At 40.7% G+C, this 27,832-nt stretch overlaps 1 protein-coding gene across 2 annotated transcripts; it reads right to left on the reverse strand.

The window, feature by feature from the left end:
• Positions 1 to 12,247: 12,247 nt before the first annotated feature.
• Positions 12,248 to 17,501, reverse strand: LOC137498924 (uncharacterized). 2 transcript variants are annotated; one of them, XM_068226764.1, is made up of 2 exons: positions 17,396 to 17,501; positions 12,248 to 17,188 (listed from the first exon to the last, which is right to left on the reverse strand). In XM_068226764.1, exon 2 carries the CDS (start codon positions 16,624 to 16,626, stop codon positions 14,185 to 14,187), a length of 2,442 nt encoding a protein of 813 aa, XP_068082865.1. In that variant the 5' UTR covers positions 16,627 to 17,188; positions 17,396 to 17,501; the 3' UTR covers positions 12,248 to 14,184. The 2 variants fall into 2 exon arrangements, with proteins under 2 accessions (XP_068082865.1, XP_068082867.1); XM_068226766.1 differs by having other exon boundaries at positions 17,400 to 17,472.
• Between the last annotated feature and the right edge of the window lie 10,331 nt (positions 17,502 to 27,832).

Raw genomic sequence — 27,832 nt, forward strand, 5'->3', positions numbered from 1 at the left:
ATGCAGCAGAAGATTGTTTTGGAAAAGAAGAGAGGAAAATCTATAAGCCATGGGTTACTCCCCACATTTTGGAACTAATGAACGCGCGCCAGATGGCCAAAAGGAAAGGAAATCATAAGGAAATCATAAAAATACAAGAAAATAAGAAATAAAATCCATTGAGAAACTAAAAAAGCAAAGGAAGAGTGGATCGAAGCACAATGTAAACAGACAGATGAAAATATAACCAAAGGTAATACCGAAAAAGCTTTTTCAGAAGTCCGGAGGCAGTTCCAAAGAAAAATAAAGCCCTTGAGTACAATAAAAGGAAGCAAGAGAGATGTGATAATAGAGCTGGATAAGACAGCTATAATATGGGAAGAATATGTAGAAGGCCTGTATGAAAGAAAATAGATGACGATATAATACAAAATGAAAGTGAGATAGAACAAGATGAGCTGGGACCAGGTATACTTAGAGAGGAATTTCATAAAGCTTTGAATGAGCTAAAACACAGGAAAGCTCTTGGAGTAGACTCAATTCCAGGTGAAATACTACAAGCTCTAGGGGATAAGGCAAAAACTTCTTTATATCAACTAGTAAATGATATTTATACTAGCGGAGAAATACCGGAAGATTTCGAGAAAACTGTATTGACACCTATCCCAAAACGTAATCGTGCAAAGAGATGTCAAGATTATGGAATGTTAAGCCTGGTAACACACGCCGTCAAAATTATTACAAGAATTGTTTACCATCACATGGAGAATAGAATAGAAGAAAATCTCTCAGAGAATCAATTCGGGTTTAAAAGAAACAGAGGAACAAGAGAAGCAATTCTGAGGCTTATAACAATTATTGAACAAGCCCTAAGAATCAATAAGAACATCCTAATTGCTTTCTTTGATATAGAGAAAGTGTTTGATAATGTTAAATGGAATTTTCTGTTTAAAGCCCTTAGACGTCTGAAAGTGGCCTACAGAGATCAGAAAATCATCTATCAGCTGTACAAGAACTAGACAGAGCTTATAGGAAAGGAGCAAATCAATGTGAAAATAAGAAAAGGAGTAAGGCAAGGATGTGGTCTGTCACCTCTATTATTCAATGTGCATTTAGAGGAAGCAATGAAAGAGTTTTCAGCCACCTCCACCCATGGAAAAAAAAAATGGCCAACTATACCAAACAGTACGTTTCGTGGATGATGTTGCCCTCATAGCTGAAACTAAGAAAGAGATAGAGACCTCACTAAAGAAATTGAATGATCTACTAATATTACATGGTTTTCTTTGGTTGCTATTTGCTTTACGTCGCACCAACACTGATAGGTCTTCTGGCGACGATGGGATAGGAAAGGAAGCGGTCGTGGCCTTGATTAAGGTACAGCCCCAGCATTTGACTGATGTGAAAATGGGAAACCATGGAAAACCATCTTTAGGGCTGCCGACAGTGGGGTTCAAACCCACTATCTCCCGGATGCAATCTCACACCTGCGCGCTCCTAACTGCACGACCAACTTGCCCGGTAGTACTAAAATGTAACATGAGTGTTAACAAAACAAACACCAAGATAATGATATGTACTTCGGATGGTAAACAGGATGTTAATGTTTGGTTTGAAGGAGAAAAATTGGCTCAAGTAAATCGGTTCAGTTATTTGGGAAGCATCATTCCATCTGATGGGAGGTGTGGAAAGGACGTCCGTTCTCGAATAGCCCAGGCTAAAGAAGCTTTCAAAAAAAAAAAAAAAAAAAGAAAGAAAAAAGCCTGTTGACCTCCAAGGGTAAGAAAGCATTTCATTAAGAGCTTCATTTGGAGCATTGCGACCTATGGCTCTGAAACCTGGACTCTATTAAAGGCTTATAAGAAAAGAATAGATGCATTTGAAATGTGGTGCTGGCATTGAATGTTACAAATACTCTGGACACACAGGCTAACAAATGAAGTTCTCAAGAGAGCTGAAGAAACCATCGATCTAGAGAAAATGATCACGAAAAGAAGATGTAGTTGGATAAGTCATTTACTCTGGCATTCATCATGGAGCATCACACTGCTTGAAGGGAAACTGGAAGGAAAGACTAGAAGAGGATGACCAAGAACAGGGTTCCTCGATGGCATTAAAGGGTGACATCCATATCAATTAATCAAGCAGCTGGCTCAGGATAGAAGGTCGTTGGACGAGGACAGTCATGCTACCCACCAACCATCAGGTTGAGGAGAGAGAGAGATAACATTGTTATTTGTTGATTTCATTGTTGATTTTTAAAGTTATTTTAAAGGACTGCCATTCGATAAAAATGCATGGGTATCAACCTCCATATTTTATTTCTAGCACTAGGGTGTTAAATCTATAATGTTCCTGTTTTTTTTATTTCATGCCACACCACCATTGAAATGATCTTCTCTTATTTTTGCATTCATGTTAAAGTAGTGGCATGAGAACTTTTAGACTCCACTTACTTGAAAATTCTGGAAAATAGATTGTAAAGTGTACATATGCCTACCCATTAGTCCTGGTTTCCTGATGTGGGGTCAGGGATGAGTTGAGATGAAATTACGAAGGCCATCAAGAAAGTGGTACCGGTTTGTGCAATAAAGACACAGGAGTAAATATTAACAAATATACACATTTTTATTGGTAAGAGCCCTACTTCTCCACATAATCTCCAAGCAAATTTAGGCATTTGTCATAACGTGGAACGAGTTTTTGTATTCCAGAGTCATAGTCCTCCACCACCAGCATATTGAGATATGTAGTCACGGCTCGTTTAAGTTCTTCATCGCTGTCAAATCTTTTTCCCGCCAGAAAGTCTTTAAGCTTTGTAAAGAGATGAAAATCTGAGGTGGCCAAGTCCGGGCTATACGGGGGATGGTCAAAGGTTTCCCACTTGAACTGCTGCAAAAGTTGTTGTGTTATCGCAGCTGCAGGAGGTCTGGCATTGTCATGAAGTAGAATGACGCCTGTAGACAATAGATCTCGCCGTCGATTTTGTATTGCCCGTCATAATTTCTTTAATGTTTCACAATACGCATTAGCATTAATCGTGTCTCCACGGGCCATAAAATCAATGAGCAGTACACCTCGGTGATCCCAGAAAACGGTTGCCATGAGTTTCCTGGTGGACAGAACGGTCTTGAATTTTTTTGGTTTGGTTGGTGAATGAGCATGATGCCACTCCATTGACTGTCGCTTACTCTCAGATGATGCAAAACAAACCCATGTTTCATCCCCAGTAGTGATGCGAGTCAGGAAAGAGTCTCCTTCATCGGAATAACATCCCAGAAACGTCAGTGCTGCAGCCATATACTTGGTTTTGTGCTCCTCTGTAAGCATGCGAGGGACTCACCTTGCACAAATTTTTGAATAATGCAGATGGTCTTTGACAATTTCATGAACAATTGTTCGAGACACATTAGGAAAATGTTCACAGAGTTCATCAATTGTGACGCGCCGATCGTTCCTCATGCATTCGTCTACTGCGCTCAGCAGTTGGTCTGTAATGACAGATGGTCTCCCTGAACGCTCCTCGTCGTGTGTATTCCCCCTCCCCAGGTTGAAGTTGCAACACCAGCGCCGAACAGACGACTCGTCCATCACATTGTCTCCATACACTTCCCTTAATTGGCGGTGAATATCACAAGGTCAAACGTTTCGTGCATTAAGAAATTTAATCACGGCCCTCACTTCACTACTGGCAGGGTTCTCAATTTGTTTAAACATTTTAAACGATCACGGACACAACACAGGCAATGCTAGCATCATGCAACCTCGCACAGAGCAGGCAGACAAGCCACTGACGCCGTCTGATCTTACCCAGCGGCTACCCGAGTCGTCAGCGCTTCATGCGGCGCTAACGGGTATTCCTTTTTGGATGGCCCTCGTATATGGATTTTTTTTAGCGCCGAACAGACGACTCGTCCATCACATTGTCTCCATACACTTCCCTTAATTGGCGGGGAATATCACAAGGTCAAACGTTTCGTGCATTAAGAAATTTAATCACGGCCCTCACTTCACTACTGGCAGGGTTCTCAATTTGTTTAAACATTTTAAACGATCACGGACACAACACTGGCAATGCTAGCATCATGCAACCTCGCACAGAGCAGGCAGACAAGCCACTGACGCCGTCTGACCTTACCCAGCGGCTACCCGAGTCGTCAGCGCTTCATGCGGCGCTAACGGGTATTCCTTTTTGGATGGCCCTCGTATATGGATTTTTTATTTATTTATTTTTTTTACAGCCGGACACCCTCCGGATGCCAATCTCAGTTGAGGAGCTAATGAATATGAAATGAATGATGGTGAATGAAATAGGATGAGGGTAAGGAGGTGGAAGGTGGCTTATGAATAGGAACTGTCTTGGCATTTGCCTAGAAGTGAAAATGGGAAACCACAGGAAACCATTCTCAGGACAGCTGATGGTGGGGTCCGATTCCACTTGTCTCCTTGTCCCATTTGTCTGTGGGGTTGGGTATGAAGTGAGATGAATCTTCGTAGCAGTTTCTGGTGCCAACACATAACCTACTCATGTCCAGTAGCACAAAGGAGTCTGGTCAAAACTCTACGTCTAAATCGTACTGATGTTCAACATCAACAGCGTCATATGTCCTCACTCCACATGAGCACTGCAGAAAGGTTCAAAATCTAACCTTGGTTTTTGGCACGCAATGTAGTGATTAGAAATTGTATACCTGCACCGCTCCTCCTTTCCCTGCCGGCCAACATTATGACAGTGAACATGAGACTCAAAATGGCTAACGATCATGGCCACCAGGCAGGCTGGTCAAAGAATTTTAAGTCATTTTTGTCATTTATTTGTGTAGCCAGTCACAATAATCTGATTTCATTGCAAATACTTACCACTGGTTAAGTTACTGGAGTAAAAATGAGAGAGATACTGTTGATCACTCGATTGTAGTACTAATAGTGCTTGGTTTGAGTTTTTGAAGTGATATGAAGTAGCAAGAAGTGAAGTGTTACATTGAAAACTTTTTGTTCTTTCTTTTAGTATATGTTATTATTTAAAGAAAATGTCCCAACTAAATACAAATAAAAAGATGATACTGATGCATAATTAAGTTGATTGATTGGCAATCATTTAAGAAAAGGCTAGGAAAACAACAGATAGGGAATCTGGCACCTGGGCGACTGCCCTAAATGCAGATCAGTAGTGATTGATTAAAGTTATCATGCCCAAAATAATTCTGCACTTGTTTTTCATAATTAAACAGTTGGAAAATTTCAGAAATATTGGAGGTGTTACTGAAAGTTACTGAGCCTCCGTGGCTCAGGCGGTAGCATTCCGACCTCTCACTGCTGGATACTGTATTTCAAATCCCGGTAACTCCATGTCAGATTTGTGTTGGACAAAGCGGAGGCGGGACAGGTTTTTCTCTGGGTACTCTGGTTTGCCCTGTAATCTATCATTCCAGCAACACTCTCCATTAACACTTCATTTCATCTGTCAGCCATTTATCATTGCCCCAGAGGAGTGCGACAAGCTTCGGCAGCCGGCACATTTCCTATCCTCGCCGCTAGATGGGGGCTTCATTAATTCCATACCTGACCCGGTTGAATGACTGGAAACAGGCTGTGGATTTTCATTTTCACTGAAAGTTACTGAATTCCTTCATACAGAATACTGTTGATCGCAACTGCAAGCTCACTGCACCTTGATTCAGTCTCACTTACTATATATATTACTATCCTGGGAGAACACACATTCTAAATACTTGAAATTATCTACCTGTTCCAGCTTTCTATCACCAATATGACATTCGTTCTGTTGAATTTCTTACCTACTACACCAATTTGGTCTTTGAAAGGCTAATTTTCATACCATACTCATTGCACCTATTTTCAAGTTCCAAGATATAAGACTGCAGGCTTTCAGCACAATCTACCATTAAGACCAAGTCATCACCATAGGCCAGACTGCTAACTACATTTTCACCTAACTCAATCCCTCACTGCCACTTTATACCTATCAGCAGATGATCCATGCAAACTACGAACAACAAAGGTGAAAGATTACAGCCTTGTCTAATCCCTGTAGGTACCCTGAACCAAGAATTCTCCCTGCAGCCCAATTTTCAACATAAATGCCTCTAATGTTGTCATTAATGCTTTCATGGCTCATACTTAAAGACATGATACTGTATAGGCTTTTGGGCTTATGCTGTGTCATGAAAATAAGGTGAAATTCTTAATGTTTCGCAGGGAACTGTGCCCTGTGTCCTCAGAAGAAATCTTGACTGTCCACGAGAAAGGCTTCTTGAACAATGACACTTTAAATTTGGAACGTTATAACAGAACTGGAAAATGGTACGTTCATTCACCACTGGGTGGCCCCCAGGGCGTGGCAATGCTAGCATTCGAAGCGGAAGCTGACCGAACCATCACAATCAGTCTAAGCGGTTTACATAACGTGTTTGCATAACACATGACATTGGCAGGTGTATGGCATAGACACAAGCCTTGAATGAAACATCTGGTGATGAGGAATGTACGAATTTTGAAAACACCAAGACAAAATAACAATAGTGAAGGGACTGGGAAGGGAACTACCTATGTAAATTCTTAATGGCTGGCAACCAGGTATTACTTAATTGATAGCCGGTGTCCCTGTTGAAATTGTTAGAATTTCTACATATTTCCACAGCTTCCCGTATAATCCTGGAACGGAAGATAGGAAACTTAAAAGGGTCCACCTTTTCCTTTTTGTATTGAAAAGGTGGACCCTTTTAAGTTTCCTATCTTCCATTCTCAGTTCAATACGGACAAAAATGAAATTCTTAGATTTAAATAATCCTGGAACTGTAGTGTCTGGTGTGGGTAAGAGCTCGACCATCTTCGAACATGACATCATGACCCGACGATAGAGCGTGCTCAGCTATGGCCGATTTGTCTGGTTGGTTGAGACAAATATTACATTCATGTTCTTTGATACGGGTACCAATGGACCGGCATGTTTGGCCGATGTATACCTTACTGCAAGTACAGGGAATTTCGTATACCCCAGGATGTAAAAGATGGGGACAGTTTGTCCGTGGTTTTACTCAGACTGTGAGCAATTTTAGTGGCGGTGCCAAACACGGTTTTTATATTGTGTTTGCGGAGGACCTTGGCAATTCGATCTGTCGTGTTGTGAATGTAAGGCAAGTAGGCAGTTCCTGTCACTTCTTCCTTCTGTGAGCTTTGCTTTGTCGTTTCTCTGGGATGTAGGGCTCTATGAATCTGCAAACGCGACTTTGAGCGTGTCCATCTCCACCTGGATATGTGATGGCTCACAGATTTGTCTCGCCCTCTTAGCGAGTGTCGTGAGAATGCCTTGTTTTTGTACTGGATGGTGGTGAGAATCTGCATGAAGATAGCGATTTGTGTGGGTAGGCTTACGATAGACGGTGTGTCCGAGGGAGCTGTCCGGTTTCTTTCTTACTAGAACATCCAAGAAAGGAAGGCATCCGTCCGACTCCATCTCCATAGTGAATTTTATTGACGGATATTGCTGATTTAGGTGGTTTAGGAAAAGTTGAAGTTTCTCAGGACCTTCAGTCCAGACCACAAATGCATCATCAACATACCTCCACCACATCATAGGCTTGACGGGCGCCGAAGCAATAGCGTTTTGAGGAGGAGGTTATTGCAATCAAGACAGATCGAATTGCCAAGGTCCTCCGCAAACACAATATAAAAACCGTGTTTGGCACCGCCACTAAAATTGCTCACAGTCTGAGTAAAACCACGGACAAACTGTCCCCACTTTTACATCCTGGGGTATATGAAATTCCCTGTACTTGCGGTAAGGTATACATCGGCCAAACATGCCGGTCCATTGGTACCCGTATCAAAGAACATGAACGTAATATTCGTCTCAACCAACCAGACAAATCGGCCATAGCTGAGCACGCTCTATCGTCGGGTCATGATGTCATGTTTGAAGATGCTCGAGCTCTTACCCACACCAGACACTACAGTTCCAGGATTATACGGGAAGCTGTGGAAATACGTAGAAATCCTAACAATTTCAACAGGGGCACCGGCTATCAATTCAGTAATACCTGGTTGCCAGCCATTAAGAATTTACATAGGTAGTTCCCTTCCCGGTCCCTTCACTATTGTTATTTTATCTTGGTGTTTTCAAAATTCGTACATTCCTCATCACCAGATGTTTCATTCAAGGCTTATGTCTATGCCATACACCTGCCAATGTCATGTGTTACGCAAACCGCTTAGACTGATTGTGATGGTTCGGTCAGCTACCGCTTCGAACGCTAGCGTTGTCATGCCCTGGGGGCCACCCGGTGGTGAATGAACGTACCATTTTCCAGTTCTATTATAACGTTCCAAATTTAAAGTGTCATTGTTTAAGAAGCCTTTCTCGTGGACAGTCGAGATTTCTTCTGAGGACGCAGGGAACAGTTCCCTGCGAAACATTAAGAATTTCACCTTATTTTTTTGACACAGCATAAGCCCAAAAGCCTATAGAGTATCATGTCTATAAACGCCTCTAATTGATTTTAATAATCTACCCTTAATTCCATAGCCCCCCAGTATGGCGAACATCTTTTCCCTTGGTACCCTGTCATATGCTTTCTCTAGACCTATTGCCTATTCATCTCGTAACATTTTTCAATTACCTGGCGCATACTGAAAATCTGATCTTGACATTCCCTCTGTGGTCCGAAACCATAAAGGTTTTCATCCAACTTCCTCTCAACTACTGATTGCACCCTCCCTTCCAAGATGCCAGAGGATACTTTGCCTGGTATACTAATCAATGAGATACCTCGATAGTTGTTGCAAATCCTTCCTGCTCTCTTGCTTAGAGATAGGTGCAATTACTGCTTTTGTCCAATCTGAAAGTATCTTACCAACACTCCATGTCAATCTTACAACTCTATGAAGCCATTTCATCCCTGCCTTCCCACTATACTTCACCATTTCAGGTCTAATTTCATCTATTCCTGCTGCTTTAGGACAATGGAGTATATTTACCATCCTTTCCACTTCCTCAAGCGTAATTTCACCAACATCCTCCTCCTCCCCATGAGCTTGGTTGTTCGTGACACCACCAGGAAGATTTCCTGTTACATTGAGCAGATTTTCAAAATATTTCCTTCACCTGTCCAGTGATTCTCTGGGATCTATTATGAGTTCACCTGAATCACCCAAAACACTGTTCATTTCCTTTTTCCCTCCCTTCCTAAGAATCTTTACTACTGCCCAGAAGGGTTTCCCTGCTGCTTGACCTAGCCTTTCCAGGTTATTATCAAAATGTTCCCACGACTTCTTTTTGGATTCAACAACTATTTGTTTCGCTCTGTTTCTTTCATCTACGTACCATTCCCTGTTTGGAGCCATTTCTGACAAGCCTCCTTTTTACGTTTACAAGCTGCTCTCACTAAATCATTCCACCAGAATGTTAGTTTTTTCCCCATCTTTACACACAGTTGTTCCTAGAATGTTTCTACTACAGCATATCTGTATGCCACCCATTTTCTTTCTATATCCTGAACTTGCTTACTGTCCACTGTTCGATACTTCTCACTAATCATATCCATGTACTTCTGTCCAACTTCCTCATCCTGCAGATTGTTTACACTTATTCGTTTGCAGACAGATTTCACTTTCTCTACACTAGGCCTAAGAGATACTTAGTTCACTACAGATCAGATAGTGGTCTGTATCATCGAAAAATACCTGAAAAACCTGTACATTTCCAACAGACTTCCTGAATTCGAAGTCGGTAAAGATACAGTCTATTATGGACCTGGTACTGCAAACCTCCCATGTGTAGTGGTAAATAGCCTTATGCTTGAAGTATGTATTCATAACTGCTAAGCCCATACTACCACGGAAGCCCAGTAAACGTTCCCCATTCCCATTACCTTCCATATTTTCCCCACATTTGCCAAACACCCTTTCGTATCCTTCAGTTCTATTTCCAGCTCTCGTATTGAAATCGCCCATTAGCACTATCCTATCCTTGCTGTTGAACCCGACTACAATGTCGCTCAATGCTTCAGCTCATTTACATGCAATAGTGTTCCTGATGAACAGCCCTTCCCTTTTTAACACCTGTCAAGTACACTTTATAATCTCCTATCTCTTCTTCTTCGTCATCTCCCCTTACCCAAATATCACTTACTCCTAGCACATCCAGATGCATCCTGTTTGCTGACTCAGCCAGTTCTGCTTTTTTCCATAAGCCATACTCCATTACTCCTATAGGTCCGAGGCTTGCTTAAAATGTTCTGAGCTCGGTAAATTCATGAAGCAGGATGCTACCCTACTTACACATTGTCCAAGTGAGGATCTCTCCTCTAATGGGTTAGGGCCTTGACTCAGAATATGTCTGAGATGCCCACTCCCATTCCATAGCAACTGGTATCCCGACTCTCAGCACCACTTACTCGGCCACTCAGCCATTACCCAAAGTTAACGAACTACAACTTGACTACAGTAGCGCACAGCATGAACCACAGACACACAAACAAAAAGCACTACTTAATCTCTATAGAAAATGACTGTCCTGTGTTTTTACCTGTACTTGCCGAATACTTACCTCATTCTCTCGTTCGACACCTACCTGGAAGAACTTGTAAGCCTCCGATCGATTGCTCCCATTCCCCTGTACAAGCATGTGACTATGAAAGTATCCAGGAGATGCAAATAACCATCATGAACCTTATTGTATGAATGCACGTTTGCACAACGTACTTGTGCTCTGCATATTGGTAAGCATAGAGAAATGAACAGAAAAAAATTTGTTACGACGACTACACAACCACGAGGCTGAGGCGCATGACCACTCTCGAGGAAAATAATGGATAGGAAGGGCATTGTCAGATAACATTATTTCAGTTATTCATACATTAATCATGCTTCCTTTACAGGAGTCTTCATCATTCCTTCAACAGTACCATTTTACGTGAATTTTCCACCTACAGATTAAGTAATGCAATCTTCGATTAATGAACGTTGCAATAATATTCATGTAAAAACAGAACTGAGTATTTTGGAAATCTCAGAGTAGGACAATTGCTGTAAATTGACAATGTTTGGAGGGGCAAACTGAGACAGTGGGATTTTGGAAGTTTTAACAATTCAGAGGTTGAATATCAGCACAGATCACATACGATACATGTTATTGTTATCCATTTTTAATTCTAAATTTCAAAGATTCACTTTGATTCAAACTTAACCGAGCAAGTGGCTGTGTGGTTTGCGCCATGCAGCAGTCAGCTTGCATTCGGAAGATAGTGGGTTTGAACCCCACTGTCGGCAGCCCTGCAGTTAGTTTTTCGTGGTATCCCTTTTTCACACCAGGCCATGGTCACTTGCTTCCTGCCCCAAGTCCTTTCCTATCATCGCCACAAGACCTAATCCGTGTCAGTGCACCTAAAGCAAATTATAAAAAAAGTAAAAGTTCAATCTTTGTACTGTACAAATTGCTTGAAAACGAAAATGCCAAGATCTAGTTTCTATACTCGGAAAGTTAAATTTTAGCACAAATTTAAGTATAATACCCACTTTGTTCATGTGGGAGAAAATCCATTCAACCGATAAACAGATTATTACCTACAATAATTTTTTTTTCAATTTGCTTTACATAGCACTGACAAGTCTTACGGCGACGATGGGATAGGAAATGGCCGTAGTCTTAGTTATGGGTCAGCCCCAACCTTTGCCTGGTGTGAAAATGAGAATTCGGCCTCAAGGCTGTCAACATGTGGTTCGAACCCATTATCTCCCGAATGCAAGCTCTCAGCTGCGCCACCCTAATCGCACGGCTAACTCGCCTGGCAAATTACTGCCTACCCCAGATTGACTGCATGCAGTAGAACAGAATATGTGATCGAACTACTCAAGAACAAGAAATAACTTATGTGACAGCCATCGCTAGAGCTGTGATGTTTGAAAATGATACGTCAGCAATTGTGAAGCAAACCTTTATCTTCACCGAATGGACAAAACATCCAACCACAGGATTGTTGTGTTTAGTCTGTGATGCCTGGTCAGTTTAACTATAATTACCAAAGATACCCATTTACATTACCAAATTTTCTGGTTCACCCTCGCCCCATGACACTAATGGCAATGGAACGGTAAAAAGTTAAATACAAAACAAAGTACACAGTTTATATTTTTAAATAACCAACACATTTATTCAAAAGTAAAGTTTACATTTCCTGTTAGGCGAATGTTTACACCGGAAAGTTACAAATGTTACATAATATACAGATAAACCTAGTTGAAAAACACCAAAACATCTTCACCCGGAAGCAGATCACTTGTCGAGGGCGACGACTGGCAAGTCACCGACACCTGAAAGAAAATGTACATTAATAGGGTAAAGTTATTTCCCATACTCTGGCAATACTAATCATATGTAAAGTCCAAAATGAAATCCTTAATGTATAAAGAGTTGATACAATCCTTAGGTGCAATGAAAGATCAATAAGGAGAAGAAACTGAGGAATGAAGGGGTTAAAACCCATCAAGAAAGGATCATGACAGGTGGGAGTTCCCACTGGAAATTTAAGATCTTTCTGACAATTATCACGTAAGGATTACAAACTTGCCATCTTCTTTAATTAGGTTTAAATTTTCAAATAGGGTTCATAATAATTTATCGGTCACTACCAGGGAAAACAATAAAGCTGAAAGAAGATAACAATTATGATTATTGATTTCTTTATGGAGTTGGATTTCAAGGATAATTGGTACAACACGATGAATAGTTACAAAGGGTTCACATTTAACATTGAGCAGGAAGATGACTTAAGCACACTTTTTTTTTTTTTTACAATTCGCTTTGCATTGCACCGACACAGATAGGTCTTATGGGGAAAAGGACTAGGAGTGGGAAGGAAGGACGCAGCCGTGGCCTTAATTAAGGTACAGCCCCAGCATTCATCTGGTGTGAAAATGGGAAACCACGGAAAACCATCTTCAGGGCTGCTGACAGTGGGGCTGGAACGCAAGCTCACAGCCACTGCACGGCCCAACTCGTTCGGTGTACACACTACTTGGAGGTCGCCTCTCTTCTTTTACGGCCTCATTGGACCACTTCAATCCATCATTCTCTGGTCATCATCTTTAATGGGTTTTGTTTCCAAATTGCCCAGTAGCTTTTCATTTGTTCTGGTCTTTTCTGTCGTTCCACATCTGTAAGTACCCATTTCATTGCATGTCACTTGTCTCTTTTTGGTTTAAATCTTATTTCTATGTTTTTCAGTTTCTTTACATTTTCAGTTTTGTTTTACAAGTCATCCAGAGTTATTTGTAGTTCTTCCATATGCTCCCTAATTTCCTTAATCCATCCTACTTGTTAATTGAGATTCCAGTTTCTCTATAAATTTTCTTGGTAATCTGGTTCCTAACTAATACAAGATTAAGAAAAGCTAGGAAATACCTTACAACCTATTTTCTGTCATTACAGCTTAGAGAATAAAGTAAACACTACTTACAGGTCTCATCTCTTCATACACAACTGTCAAGTTTATACAAGATCAAGAAAAACTAGGAAATTCCATACAATTCAGTACACACTATTTACATCAGGTGGTTTCCTATATGTCTAAAACTAATACAAGATTAAGAAAAAACTTAAGTACCCAACATTAATAACATAATTACCGTAGGTTTCAAATCACTTTTTAACTTATATATGTGCAATATTTTTATGTTACGTCAAATTGCCAGTGATTACGAATCGGTGATATGCCATTGCCTCCCTCGCAGCTTCCCAAAGAGTAGAACATGTTGGTAGAGGGAAGCTAGGGGAAAGGTGTGTGTGGCACTGTTTAACCGAGAGGGAGAGGCGATGTGTAGTTATAGACTGTCTTCATGTGTAGTAGAAAATGAATACACCGAGAACAATTCCGGAATAAGTTCATGTGCGGCAACGAATTAAAAATGATTACTGTACTTTGTAGAACTTTATGTTTAATGATAGAATCATACCCTACATAACGGTCCTGCCCGGCGTTAATACCGGGTGCCGGTGCCCAAATTCAAAGAATTTGGTAGGTATAAGTATAACCTAACCCACATTCCAGACCTTTAAGTCAGAGATTACCTCCAGTAGGATTCATTAAAAGCTAAATTTTACAAGAAGAATGAAGTAATCATCTCTCTCCTTTATTAATGAGGATGCTTGCTGCTTGTTTAAAGGGGCCTAACATCTAGGCCATTGTCTTAGTCATTTCCTTGAGAGACTATTGTACTCGCTGCAGTGTTAATTGCTTCTGGCATAGTCTGTGCCCTGGAAGTTTTTTTACCTTTAAATTTCTGCCTTGTGCATTTAAAGCGCCTCTGAAGTTCAATTTTCTTACTAACATTGCTCTTGGTCTGTGGTAAAGTTGCAATATGCTGTTCAGAAGCATTCAGAAGAGGAACTAACCGTTTCAGACTCTGACTGCAGATGTTGTATTGCTCTACATTATTAACTTTAAGGAGAACATTATTAAATTGCCGAGTCAAGTCTGCTCTTAATCTGGCAATATCGACTACTGCAGGCCTACTTATTAATTCACCATTGCCAACTTCATTTAAAATGGCATTTCTTTCGGCAGCAACAATATGTTCTTCGCCCATATTAGCACTTCCTGAAGACTGAATGGTACATTCAGAAGGTGCTAATGTACGACATAACAAGTGTATATGCTTGCACATGTTCCACTTAATGCTTGCATCAATGCAAGTGCAACTAAATTTGTGTATGCAAGCCTTGCAGTGTGTACATGTTATGGAACAACTGCAGTCTGGTTGCACAAGCCTCACAGTATAATATAACTGTGGAACATTTGACGAGGCAATAGCCCAACCACCGTCTCCATTTTCCGATACCAAATTGGACCTCAATTGTAACGATTTCTTATGACGATCCCTGAGATCCCTTAATTTTGCAGTCACTTTTCCTTTCTCTATAACAACCAGACGGTCAAACAATTTAGCTTTAACCAATTGCATTATAGCATGAATTGCTTTGTCTAGTCGTTTTACTGGTTGTCCTTTCAATAACACGTGTTTCAGAGTTCTATGCATTGCCTCTAAATGCATGTTAGTGTTAATGCCGGAATTCAATCTGTGACAATATGCCCACGCCTTACAGCATCTTGCATACCGCTGCTGGAAATACAAGCCAAAATCCTTTGTCTCCTCATCCTCCAATAACTGACGTGTAATTTCATCTATCCCAAGGTTAAATGTGGCTTCATCTGTCTCGTGCAAAAGAGATCTCAATCTCTCGAAAGTTAGTTTTTGCTTTTCTGTGTCCTTAATTTTTGTCAGATTTCTTTTCCATGCCCGAATGACATGCCATGTGCAAAACAAACGCATATTGGATTCGCCCATAACTTCTTGCCATGCATTATAGAACGATTCTGCCATGTCCGACATGAATACGTTACAACTGATCACTCCAGCTCTCTCTTTGATGCAACTAAAAAATACTCTGAGCGTTGCAGAATCTATTTTGCTAGATATAAAAAAGGCACACGGCAGCCCTTGCCTAAGATCATCTAAAACAAGTACCGTAACCATCTCGAACCCATATGCATTCAAACCATGAGTGCTGTCCACACAGATACAGTCCGAGCCAAATTTCTGCAGCATCTCCTGCTGTGCCTCCGTGAATATGGCTAGAAAGAAATCATTTCTCGACAAAAATGGGTATTCAGGTAGGACCACGTTTTGAGGCTTGTAAAACAGAACGCTATTAGATCCCAGCTGTTTCTCTGTTTCTACCCATGCATCCACACTTACTGCATCATTAGGATGTCTAACAGCATCACTATTTAGGGAGAAAGCCCTTTCGATATTGTAAAGGTCTTGTTTTGTGATTAAGTGCTCTCGTTTGAGATTATCTTTACTTACGGACGATCTTACTTGATCTAAAATATCACCGTGAGACACTTTCATTGCAATTTTTGTTGCTAAATCACTGCGTTCAGCTGGGCCTAAAGAAAGTTTTGCCAGTTCATTTTGGTGGCCTATATGAGTACTGCAAAATTCTACTGCTACGTGCCCATTTTTAAAAACTGCATTAATTTTAGCAGGACAATAACCACCTGTTTTTGAAGTTCCTTGTATTTTTGATTCTCTTTGTCTACTTTCTGGCAAAACATTTGTCCTATACTTCCCCGATCTATGGCAATAAAATGTTACAGCAAAAGAATTATCACATAGAGTCTTGCCCTGTCTGTGTATCACAAATGATGCATTGTCCTTATGCTCAACCGTCTGCTTCCACTTAGAAAATTCTGATTCCGATAGAAATTCGTGACTTTCTGTCTTGATTGTAATATCATGGGCCTCACACACATGCTCCTTGTAAATGTCAAGGTCATAACAATCTTGCTGGCAAATTGCACACTTAAACAGGCATGATACAGTTTCTACTGGATTATATTCACCTCCGGGCTGAATATTAGAAATGTGTCTTTTTAAATTGAACGCTCTGGGGAAAGATTTCTCACAAAATTGACAGCTAAACAGATTAACTGGCGGGTTCATTACAGGCCTAGTTTCTTGTGGATTATATTCCATTCCAGGATGAATTATAGAAATGTGTCGTTTCAGATTGTACATTCTGGGAAAAGTTTTGTCACAAATTCGGCAGCTGACGGGAGGTGGCATTTCGTTCACGGAATTTTACCTCAATACAAAAATAAAAATAGCCATGCAGACACAATGGAGTGCTGTAAGAAACGCTACTTACCAACCCAGTGTCAAAATACAGAACACAATAAACACACGCAGCGTACAAAACACGAAATAAAAATACTTTCACTGCATTTTCCTACAAAAGAGGAGAAAAAAAAACTATGTTCAAAGGTCAGAACACATTGAGTACCTGCAATAGAAGAAAGCATCACTATACGTTAAATTACATAACTGGCACCTAATACGAGGCATTACAATCTCTGGATTTTACCGCAAAAAGGTTAAAACAACCACGCTCAGAACACGTGGAAAGGTGCGAAACGCTACTTCCACCATCTAAAAACAGGGATGATCAGAACACGTGGTGTAAAACTATACTCAAAACTACACATTCACTTAATCTTACCAAAAATAAAAATAGGGCTTATAGTAGAGCACTTAAAATACACGAACCGTTCCTTGGCAAAAAATATGAAGTCTGCTCCCACTAACTACGAATTAAACACGGAAAACAGCGATATTCGAAAGTCATAACCTGCAACAGAAGAAAGCATCACTATACGTTAAATTAAATAATGGCAGTAAACACGAGGCGGATTTAAAATAGCCCCGCTCAGAACATGTGGAGTGCAGTGAAACGCTACTGCCGCAAAATAAAAGCACTCGTTAGTACGAACTCTACCCAAAAATACAAAAATGAAAACAGGGATGGTCAGAACACGAGGTGTAAGGAAATGCTTACTTACAAACACACATTCACAGAATTTTACCACAAATAAAATAAAAATTAGGCCTTCGTTCATAAAGCACTTGATCCAAATGCAGAAGCGTTACAGTGGACAAAGTTTCTTCTTCTTTATGGTTTAATGCGCTTCGCTTCGGAAAATTTGAATTTTGCTCCCACTACCTGTCGACTACGGTCCACTACTGCGAATTTTGGCTCCTCCCCGTGGTCGGACTCCGCCCAAGTCGTCTTGATTCGATTCCACCAATCACGAACTCTGAAGCCACCATAGAAGATAAAGAGCGGGTATATAGGACTACATCACAGAACTTACATTGCTCGTGGGTAGAGGAGCAGGGGCTGCGAGTAACGTCACGTCACACACAGTAGTCGCCATCTTGAAACTTCTTATCGAAAGAACTGTCACTTACTTTTTTTTTCTGCTGGGTAATTGTCTAGTGTTACTCCTAGCCTCTTGAGAACTACCTGTTGTTGTGTTTGCACTCCTTGTATTATATGAGTGAGTGTGGATGAGTTTACGTTTTGGCGGGGAGTGAGAAGGGGAAGTGAAGGTAGGCGGTGCATTGATAGCTGCAATAGATTGTGGAGGGGCCTGCCTAGGAGAAGTAAGGGGACGAGTTGAGTTTGTTTGCGTCAATAAGCCATTAACGTTTGTCGGATTAAAATGTTTATCGAATTTATTCATATCAGGTATAAGCATTTGTATTAGTTCCGGTAATTGTACTAAAATGGGGTTCTTTATTTCAATTTCGTCATTTAGGTTTTTATCTTTGTTGTATAGCTGATCTCAATGAATGTATATGTTTTCCAATTCCGTAATTTCTTTTCCTTTTTCTACTCTTCTTAAAATTCTTAAATCCCTTTCAATAGTTGTAAAACTGTGTCCAGTTTCTAGCATGTGTGCTCCCATTGCAGAATGTTTCATGTGTTTGGCTGCATCTACATGTTCCAGATATCTTATCATAAAGCTTCGGCCAGTTTGGCCAACATACGAAAAATTGCATTCTGCACACGCAAACCTATATATTCCAGATCCTTGATATTGATTACTATTTATATTAACTTTATTGTGGTTGTAGAAAATATTTCAGTCCGTGTTTTGGGTTTTGAAGGCAATGTTAATATCTCGTTTTTTGATGGTATTAGTGACTTGGTATATAGCTGGGTTAGTAAGTGTAAAAGTTGCAAATTTGGATTTTTTTATTTTTATTTGGTGTGAGACTTGTGGCCAATTTTATTTTCACCTTATTAATGATCTTGTTAACCATCTCTATTTTATAACCGTTATTGAGTGCCAGGTCCTTTATAAAATTAAGTTCTTTCTCTAAACTCTTACTTGTTAGTGGAATTTTTAGGGCTCTATAAACCAAACTCAAAAATGCCGCCTGTTTGTGAGAATTGGGGTGGAGTGACTCGTTTTTAATCGTTATTGGAGTAAACGTTGGTTTTCTATAAATCTGGAAATCAAATTTATTTCCTGCTCTCTCTATATTTATATCTAGAAAGATGAAGTCGCTGAGAATACAACCATGCTATAGCCTCTCGAAGCGTGTATATGATATGCTGTCTACAAACCTGTAAATCAAAAAATCATCTGCAAACGCCTGTATACGAGCATAGCGGAGAATAACTGTTTCAAAATCCTTCATAAATAGTGCAAAAAGAATACCTCTTAGGATAACTCCCTGAGGCAGGCCTGTACTCACCTGACGAGGCGGTATTGTATATTGCGACGGTTTGAAGGACAATGTTTGATATATAAGTAGGTGTCTAAGAATGGTTATTATCCCCACAGGTATTTTAAGAGATGCAAGTTTATCCCATAGGATATTCAGAGGAACTGAGTCGTAGGCCCGTTGGATATCGAGAAAAACTACAATCGTACTGTGCTTCCTATGACAGGCTAGTAACAAGTCAATGACAAACACATTAAACGCATCATATGAACTTCGTCCCTTGAAAAAAACATACTGATATTGCGGCGTTAGGCTATAATACTCTAATACTGATATAAGCCTCTGAAGTAAAATCTTTAAAAATACTTTACGAATACAAGATCCCAAAACTATACCGTGGTAATTGTTGCCTATTTTTAAGAACAGGTATAAGAAAAAAATCATTCCACGTAGGAGGCGTAATAAAAGTTTGAAAGATATAATTATACATCTCTAATAATGCTTTCTTGGCTCGAATCGGTAATAGTTTAAGCATAATCAGGTCCTGGAGATGAATTCGAACAAGACTGAAAGACCGCTTCTAAGTCCTGGTGGTCACACGGCTGTAGTAACACTGAAAACTGTGTATCATCGTTTCTTGTAAAGGGACATATTTAGATACGACATAATCTGGAGTCTCACGGACAAAAAAATCAGATAACACCTGTCGTGGAATTGTCATTGAAGGGGCATGTTGCATAACTCTTGTTAACGCCCGTATAGCATTCCAAAACGTTGTGATAGAAACTTGACGAGTAAGTGAAGAGAAGAATTCTCGCCAAGCTAATGACGTTTACATTATACATACATACATACATACATACATACATACATTATCATTACAGACTGTTATGCCTTTCAGCATTCAGTCTGCAAGCCTCTGAGAATTTACTAAACGTCGCCACACTCCTCGATTTGCAACTAGTGTTGTGGCCTCATTTAGTTCTATACCTCTTATCTTTAAATTGTTAGAAACCGAGTCTAACCATCGTCGTCTTGGTCTTCCTCTACTTCTCTTACCCTCCATAGCAGAGTCCATTATTCTCCTAGGTAACCTATCCTCCTCCATTCGCCTCACATGACCCCACCACCGAAGCTGGTTTATGCGTACAGCTTCATCCATCGAGTTCATTCCTAAATTAGCCTTTATCTCCTCATTCTGAGTACCCTCCTGTAATTGTTCCCACCCGTTTGTACCAGCAATCATTCTTGCTACTTTCATGTCTGTTACTTCTAACTTATGAATAAGATATCCTGAGTCCACCCAGCTTTTGCTCCCGTAAAGCAAAGTTGGTCTGAAAACAGACCGATGTAAAGATAGTTTCGTCTGGGAGCTGACTTCCTTCTTACAGAATACTGCTGATCGCAATTGTGAGCTCACTGCATTAGCTTTACTACACCTTGATTCAATCTCACTTACTATATTACCATCCTGCGAGAACACACAACCTAAATACTTGAAATTATTGACCTGTTCTAGCTTTGTATCACCAATCTGCCATTCAATTCTGTTGAATTTCTTACCTACTGACATCAATTTAGTCTTCGAGAGGCTAAATATTCATACCATACTCATTGCACCTATTTTCAAGTTCCAAGATATTAGACTGCAGGCTTTTGGCATAGTCTGTCATTAAGACCAAGTCGTCAGCATAGGCCAAACTGCTTACTACATTTCACCTAACTGCCATTTTATACCTTTCAGCAAATGATCCAACTGCCTATTCTTCTCGTAGCATTTTTCAATTACCTGGTGCATACTGAAAATCTGATCGTGACAGTCCCTCTGTGGTCTGAAACCACACTGGTTTTCATCCAACTTCCTCTCCACGACTGATCGCATCCTCCCTTCCAAGATGCCAGTGAATACTTTTCCTGGTATACTAATCAATGAGATACCTCGATAGTTGTTGCAATCCTTCCTGTTCCCTTGTTTATAGATAGGTGTAATTACTGCTTTTGTCCAATGTGAAGGTACCTTACCAACACTCCATGCTAATTTTACTACTCTATGAAGCCATTTCATCCCTGCCTTCCCACTATACTTCACCATTTCAGGTCTAATTTCATCTATTCCTGCTGCCTTATGACAATGGAGTTTATTTACCATCCTTTCCGCTTCCACAAGTATAATTTCACCAACATAATTTTCCTCCTCCCCATGAGCTTGGCTGTTTGCAACACCACCAGGATGATTTCCTTTTACATTGAGATGATGTTCAAATTATTCCCTCCACCTCTCCAGTGATTCCCTGGGATCTATTACGAGTTCACCTGAATTACTCAAAACACTGTTCATTTCCTTTTTCCTTCCCTTCCTAAGATTCTTTATTACTGTCCAGAAAGGTTTCCCTGCTGCTTGACCCAGCCTTTCCAGGTTATTACCAAAATCTTCCCATGACTTCTTTTTGGATTCAACAACTATTTGTTTCGTTCCGTTTCTTTCATCTACGTACAAATCCCTGTCTGCCTCGGCCCTTGTTTGGAGCCACTTCTGATAAGCCTTCTTTTTACGTTTACACGCTGCTCTCACTTCATCATTCCACCAAGGTGTTCACCTATTTCCCATCTTTACAGACAGTTGTTCCTAGGCATTCCCTTGCTGTTTCTACTACAGCATCCCTGTATGCCACCCATTCACTTTCTATATCCTGAACCTGCTTACTGTCTACTGTTCGAAACTTCTCACTAATCATATCCATGAACTTCTGTCTAACTTCCTCGTCCTGGAGATTTTCTACCCTTATTCGTTTGCAGACAGATTTCACTTTCTCTACCCTAGGCCTAGAGATACTTAGTTCACTACAGATCAGATAGTGGTCTGTATCATCGAAAAATCTGCGAAAAACTCGTACATTCCTAACAGATTTCCTGAATTCAAAGTCTGTTAAGATATAGTCTATTATGGATCTGGTACCCCTAGCCTCCCATGTGTAGCGGTGAATAGCCTTATGCTTCAAAACAGCTAAACCCATACTAGCACATAAGTCCAGCAAACACTTCCCATTCCCATTAGCTTCCATATCTTCCCCACATTTACCAATCACCCTTTCGTATCCTTCAGTTCTATTCCCAACTCTCGCATTGAAATCGCCCATTAGCACTATTCTAGCCTTGCTGTTGACCCTGACAACGATGTCACCCAAAGCTTCATAAAACTTGTCAACTTCATCCTCATCTGCACCCTCACATGGTGAATACACGGACACAATTCTTATCCTAATTCTTCCAACTGACAACTCTACCGACATCATTCACTCATTTACATGCCTAACAGAAACTATGTTGCGTGCAATGGTATTCCTGATAAAGAGCCCTACCCCAGACTCTGCCCTTCCCTTTCTAACACCCGTCAGGTACACTTTATAATCTCCTATCTCTTCCTCATTATCTCCCCTTACCCGAATATCACTTACTCCTAGCACATCCAGATGCATCCTCTTTGCTGACTCAGCCAGTTCTACCTTCTTTCTTCCATAAGCCCCATTAATATTGTTAGCTCCCCATCGAATTCCATTTCGTTCGCCAAGTTGTTTCCAAGGAGTCCTTCGCCTGTCAAATAGGAGTGGGACTCCATTACTCCCATAAGTCCGAGGCTTGCTTAAAGTGTTCTGAGCTCGGTACATTCATGAAGCAGGATGCTACCCTACTTGCACATAGTCCAAGTGAGGATCTCTCCTCTAACGGGTTATGGACCACCGGTGAATTGTATAGTCCTAGCCGCATGAGCACAAGGAGGGTCAGGACTCACAGTATGTCCGAGGTGCCCACTCCCATTCCATAGCAACTGGTATCCCGACTCTCAGGACCGCTTACTACGCCACTCAGCCGTTGCCCATGGTTCAAGAACTTGGACGTGGCTACAGTAACCCACAAACATGAACCATGATGTTTAAGCCGGAAATAATTTTGAAGTGTGGAGTGTTGCCTTATATTGGTAGAACAAATGTTTGCGAGCTTGTATCATTAAATGTCATTCTTCGTCCCACCATTTAATTTTGTAAAATTTGAAGTAGTGATTGATAAGTTAACAGGTATTTGTCATAAGCTATCTTCAAGATATGCGATATATAACTGCGGATTAAATCGCCGCAACGAATGCACCGTGTTATCGGCAAGTGATTGTGAAGGTTAGCAACTAGGTCGGCCTAAACCATATGAAATAACAATGGGAAAATGGTCTCTTGAGTAAGTGTCAGCTAAGGTGTGCCAGGTGGTAATAGACACCATACTCCTCTTACATAGAGTTAGATCCACTGTGCTGGGAGGGGCAGAGGGTGCAGTAAGATGTGTTGGGGAACCGTCGTTCAATATTTCAAGAGAAAGCTTGTTAACAGCATTGAGGAAATAATTACCTTTAGGTGTATCCATACTTCCTCCCCACGCGTATGGTGAATATTATAGTCACCAAAAATAAAAAGATATGGTTCTGTGGCAAATTGCTGAAAAAATTGATCCCATTGCCTTTCGGTGATGAAAACATCTCGTGGACAGTAAATATTCACAAGCTGGATGTGTTTATAATAAATTCCTATAACATACGTAGAGGGTATTGTCTGAAGAGTCGAATTAGTTCTATATGTCATGGAAGAGTGAACCAAAAAGGCAACTCCTCCATATCCTGGTACGTCATTACGAACAACAGTATAATTAGGATACACAATGCGCTGCGAAAGGTCAAACCAGGTTTCTTGTAGTGCTATAAAATGAGGCACCGTTTCCTGAATCAGTGTATATAGCTCGTGTCATTTATTCATGATACTCCTAGAGTTCCACTGTGTGATTCTGATCATAGAACTGTACAAAATGGTTAACCTTGTCCCTTAACTGATAAATAGATAAGTAGATTTCACTTTGAAGGTGGTCTCTTTGTCGTTGAATAGAAGATATCGGTTGCGTCATCGGGGCGCTACTAGAGGTGGCAGGTACGTCTATTGCAGCCTTGGCCATCTGGCTAGGAATATTAGCAGAAGTTGATACTCATGAAGAATTCGTCCCCGTGCTATGTGAAGCTCGAATCAAGTTGTAGTACCCATCCCGATCAAATCCCAGGGAGGGCACAGGCCGAGGTGATTGCAATATGACTTGAGTAAATTTTCTTTTTCGTGGATTCTCCGGTGTAGGAGGCGGCATCTCCCGAGTTAATGGGGGGAAATGTTGGGAATTGACAGCAGAATTGTATTCGGCAGGCTGGACTTTGTTCAGAGCTTCCTTGAACGGAACATTATCAGTACTCATGATCTTTTTAATGCGTACTTGCTGCTGGTGCGCCGGACATTCTGGTGCTCCGGTCAAATGGGTTCCCTGGCAATGAACGCATTGAAGAAATGTTTCTCTACAGTCTGTAGTGATGTGGTGTAGAGCACAATGTCCACACCTTGGACTTGTCGCCCTACAATGCTTATCCATGTGTCCATATCTTTGGCATTTTTTTGCAAATAATAGGGGCAAAGATGTATGGTTCAACTTTTAAATGTACCTGATAAAGTGAAACATACCGAGAGAGTTTCTGTGTCCTAAAGACAACTTTAATAGATCCCGTAGGGACATACTGGTTACCATCTTGGCTAACAATCTTATGATTCAGACGTTGTACTGATTTTATAGTTGCTGTAGATTTTTAATGTTTTAAGATGGTAGCATCAGTTAGGGTTTTTTCAACTCCCCTTATAATACCCACACGCAACACATTGGAACTGGGTATATGTGCCCTGAGTTTAAGTTCAGCTAAAATAGGATATTTAAGAAATGAGTTCTCTTGTACCGCATACACAAATTCAAGTTGTAGTCTGTTTCTGCCCTTTCGTGCCACCGATTTAATCCCGAGGATGTTTTTCTCACTGGGATAGAATTCTTGTGTCACAGCCTTCGGAACCTGATCACCAAGGTCTTTGTCCGCACTCTTATCTTGCTTCTCAGCATTATTCACTTTATCACTATTTTCACTCGAGCTATCTTCTGCATCTTGCTCCATACGAACTGTTTCTTCACGTTCTACTACTAACTTCGAGGGGTCAGGAGCCTCCTCACCCCCACTGTTCGCTGCCATAGCCTACTTCGTACACTCGTACTATCACATGTCAAAAACGTCCACTGCACCTCGTCACAATGATTATCAACGTGACTGCACGCTATCACTGCTGAGAGAGAACTATATAAACCTCATATTTAAATAACAATTTACTTCTTGACAAATATCAGTCTGGTTTTAGAAGCAATCATAGCACAACTACTGCACTACTTAAAGTTACAAATGACATAGGAGTAGCTATGGATAAGGGAGAAGTTACTGTTCTAACTCTTCTAGACCTGCATTGACACGGACATACTGATTGCAAAATTACGTGCTCTTAACTTCTCACAAAGCACACTATCCTGGATGTATTCCTATCTCTCTGATCGCCGGCAGTGTGTATCAGCAGGCGAAAATTTCTCTTCATGGCAACCTATAGAGACTGGAATACAACAGGGGTCAGTGCTACCGACACTCCTATTTTCGATCTTCATTTCAGGACCAACACAAGTAATTAAACATTGTCAGTATCATGTGAACGCAGATGACTTACAAATATATACACCCCCTGTGGGTGGGGGACGCAGACGAAGAATACACCCACGGTATCCCCTGCCTGTCATAAGAGGCGACTACAAGGTGCGACCGAGGGATGTTTATGTTAGAACCATGAAACTCCTTGTGATTAGTACCACCATACGGGAAACACCATGGGTCGCTTTTCCTTGCGCGTAGTACCATTATGTTAGGTACCAAATAGGTTTGTGATTAGTAGCAAATAAGCGCGCGACAGCTTTTACAGTACCTGCGATTAGCAGCACTATACAGTATGAGCGACACCATGGGATGACAGGACCCATGGTTCTGGCTTGCCTATGGTTAGTACCCAGTATATGAGGAACACCACGGAGAGTACGAGTCCCTGTGGTTAGTACACTTAGGTGATGAACACCAGCGTTGCCTTTCAATGGCGCCGCAATGTGCGAAACACAGTAGGTCTGTAATACATGTGCGAATTTCATTACCTGCGAGTAGTACCATAATGTGTGGAATACTGCGAGTCTACACTACTCTTGATTAGTATTGCAACATGACAAATACCATGGTTCTACTTTCCTAGCGGTAAGTACCATTATGAGGGGCCGGTGACTTGGATTTTGGACTCCTTTTGACTACAAGCATCATCGATTCAGTATTGTGCTATAGAAGCAGTCCCTTGGTCAGTAATACTATTGTTTTATGCCAGCTTCTGTGCATGTGAGGCACTGTGGGTCGGTACCACTGATCGTTTTAAATTCATGTCCGTCCGTCCATCCACTCTCTCTTCGTCTTCACGTTTTGAATTGTGGTCAGTGGAGGATTTTGGGTTTTAAATTTGTAATTTCATTTCGTCTCATTAGGGGCCGATGACCTAGACGTTAGGCCTCTTTAAACAACAAGTATCAATCAATCAATCAATCAATCAATCAATCAAATATATATACACATGCACACCCTCGTGACTTACCGACTGCAATAACTGATATGAAATATGACCTAGAAAGAATATGTAAGTGGACCGATGACCATGCACTAAAAATCAATGCCCATAAATCGCAGTGTATTCTTCTAGCAACTCAAAAAACCCATGAATGCCTCAGATGTTCATACTCACCCAGTAACATTAAGAGGCGCTCGGCTGCAATTCAAAGACAGTTAAAAACTTAGGGATGATAATGGACAAAAACCTTAGTTGGAACGATCATGTAATAGGTATATGTCAGCAAGTGTTTTATTCCTTACATTCCCTTAAGAAACTCAGAGATTTACTCCCCCCAAATATAAGAAAACTGCTTATCTAAAGTATGGTAATGCCAATATTCGACTACTGGGATGTAGTATACAGTAACCTGAATGCCTCGCTTTCCATCAAGCTCCAAAAGGCACATAACGCATGTGTTTGATTTATTTCAGACATACCAAGGTTTAACCATATTTCTCCCGCATTTGATAGACTTTCATGGCTTTGCTTAAGACAGCGCCGAAATCTACACACAGTTTCTCTGTTACATTGTACACTGAACCTCAACACTCCTGAATACCTTGCCACACAATTCCATCACCTAGTATTCCTACCAGATCATCATCCACCTCTGTACTAAGCATTCCCATTCACCGCTCAACTGGTTACAGTAGATCATTTGTAGTCTCCGCCAGTCGAATTTGGAATTCCCTACTTGCTGAAATTAGGAGCATGTCAAACCACCTCCGCCTTAAGAAACTCTGTTAAACCTGGTTAATAAATAATAATTATTCATAACTTACGTAGGATTAGATCATTGTCAAGGTATTAGGTTAATTAAAATATTTAAGTTATACCTTAAGTTATTAAATCGTAGATAACTTATTTAGTGTATATGTTCATGTAGGTGTATGTATGGTCGGATAGAATAGCAGACTTCATAGCCTGAGTCTCGCCATAATAAAGCAAGACAATAAATAAAAAATAAATATGTTGCAATGCCATACTGTTCATCATTTATGGACCCAACCAGAACGTATCCGTAAATTCTTCCTCTTCTGTAAAGATCTGCATCATTCTTCGTGCGAGTCTCCTGTAATGCTATAACATCTACTTCATTCTGCAGCATCACACGAGAAAGGTATTGACTCTTAGCAGAGGAAATTGATTCATTGTTCAAGTGACATATTTGTAAGCTGTTACCA

Source organism: Anabrus simplex, chromosome 3 (assembly GCF_040414725.1).
Source record: "Anabrus simplex isolate iqAnaSimp1 chromosome 3, ASM4041472v1, whole genome shotgun sequence".
Classification (NCBI taxonomy): domain Eukaryota; kingdom Metazoa; phylum Arthropoda; class Insecta; order Orthoptera; family Tettigoniidae; genus Anabrus; species Anabrus simplex.

Coding starts and splice junctions, on each gene's coding strand:
- LOC137498924 (XM_068226764.1), bottom strand. CDS start 16,626: ATGCCACCTCCCGTCAGCTGCCGAATTTGTGACAAAACTTTTCCCAGA.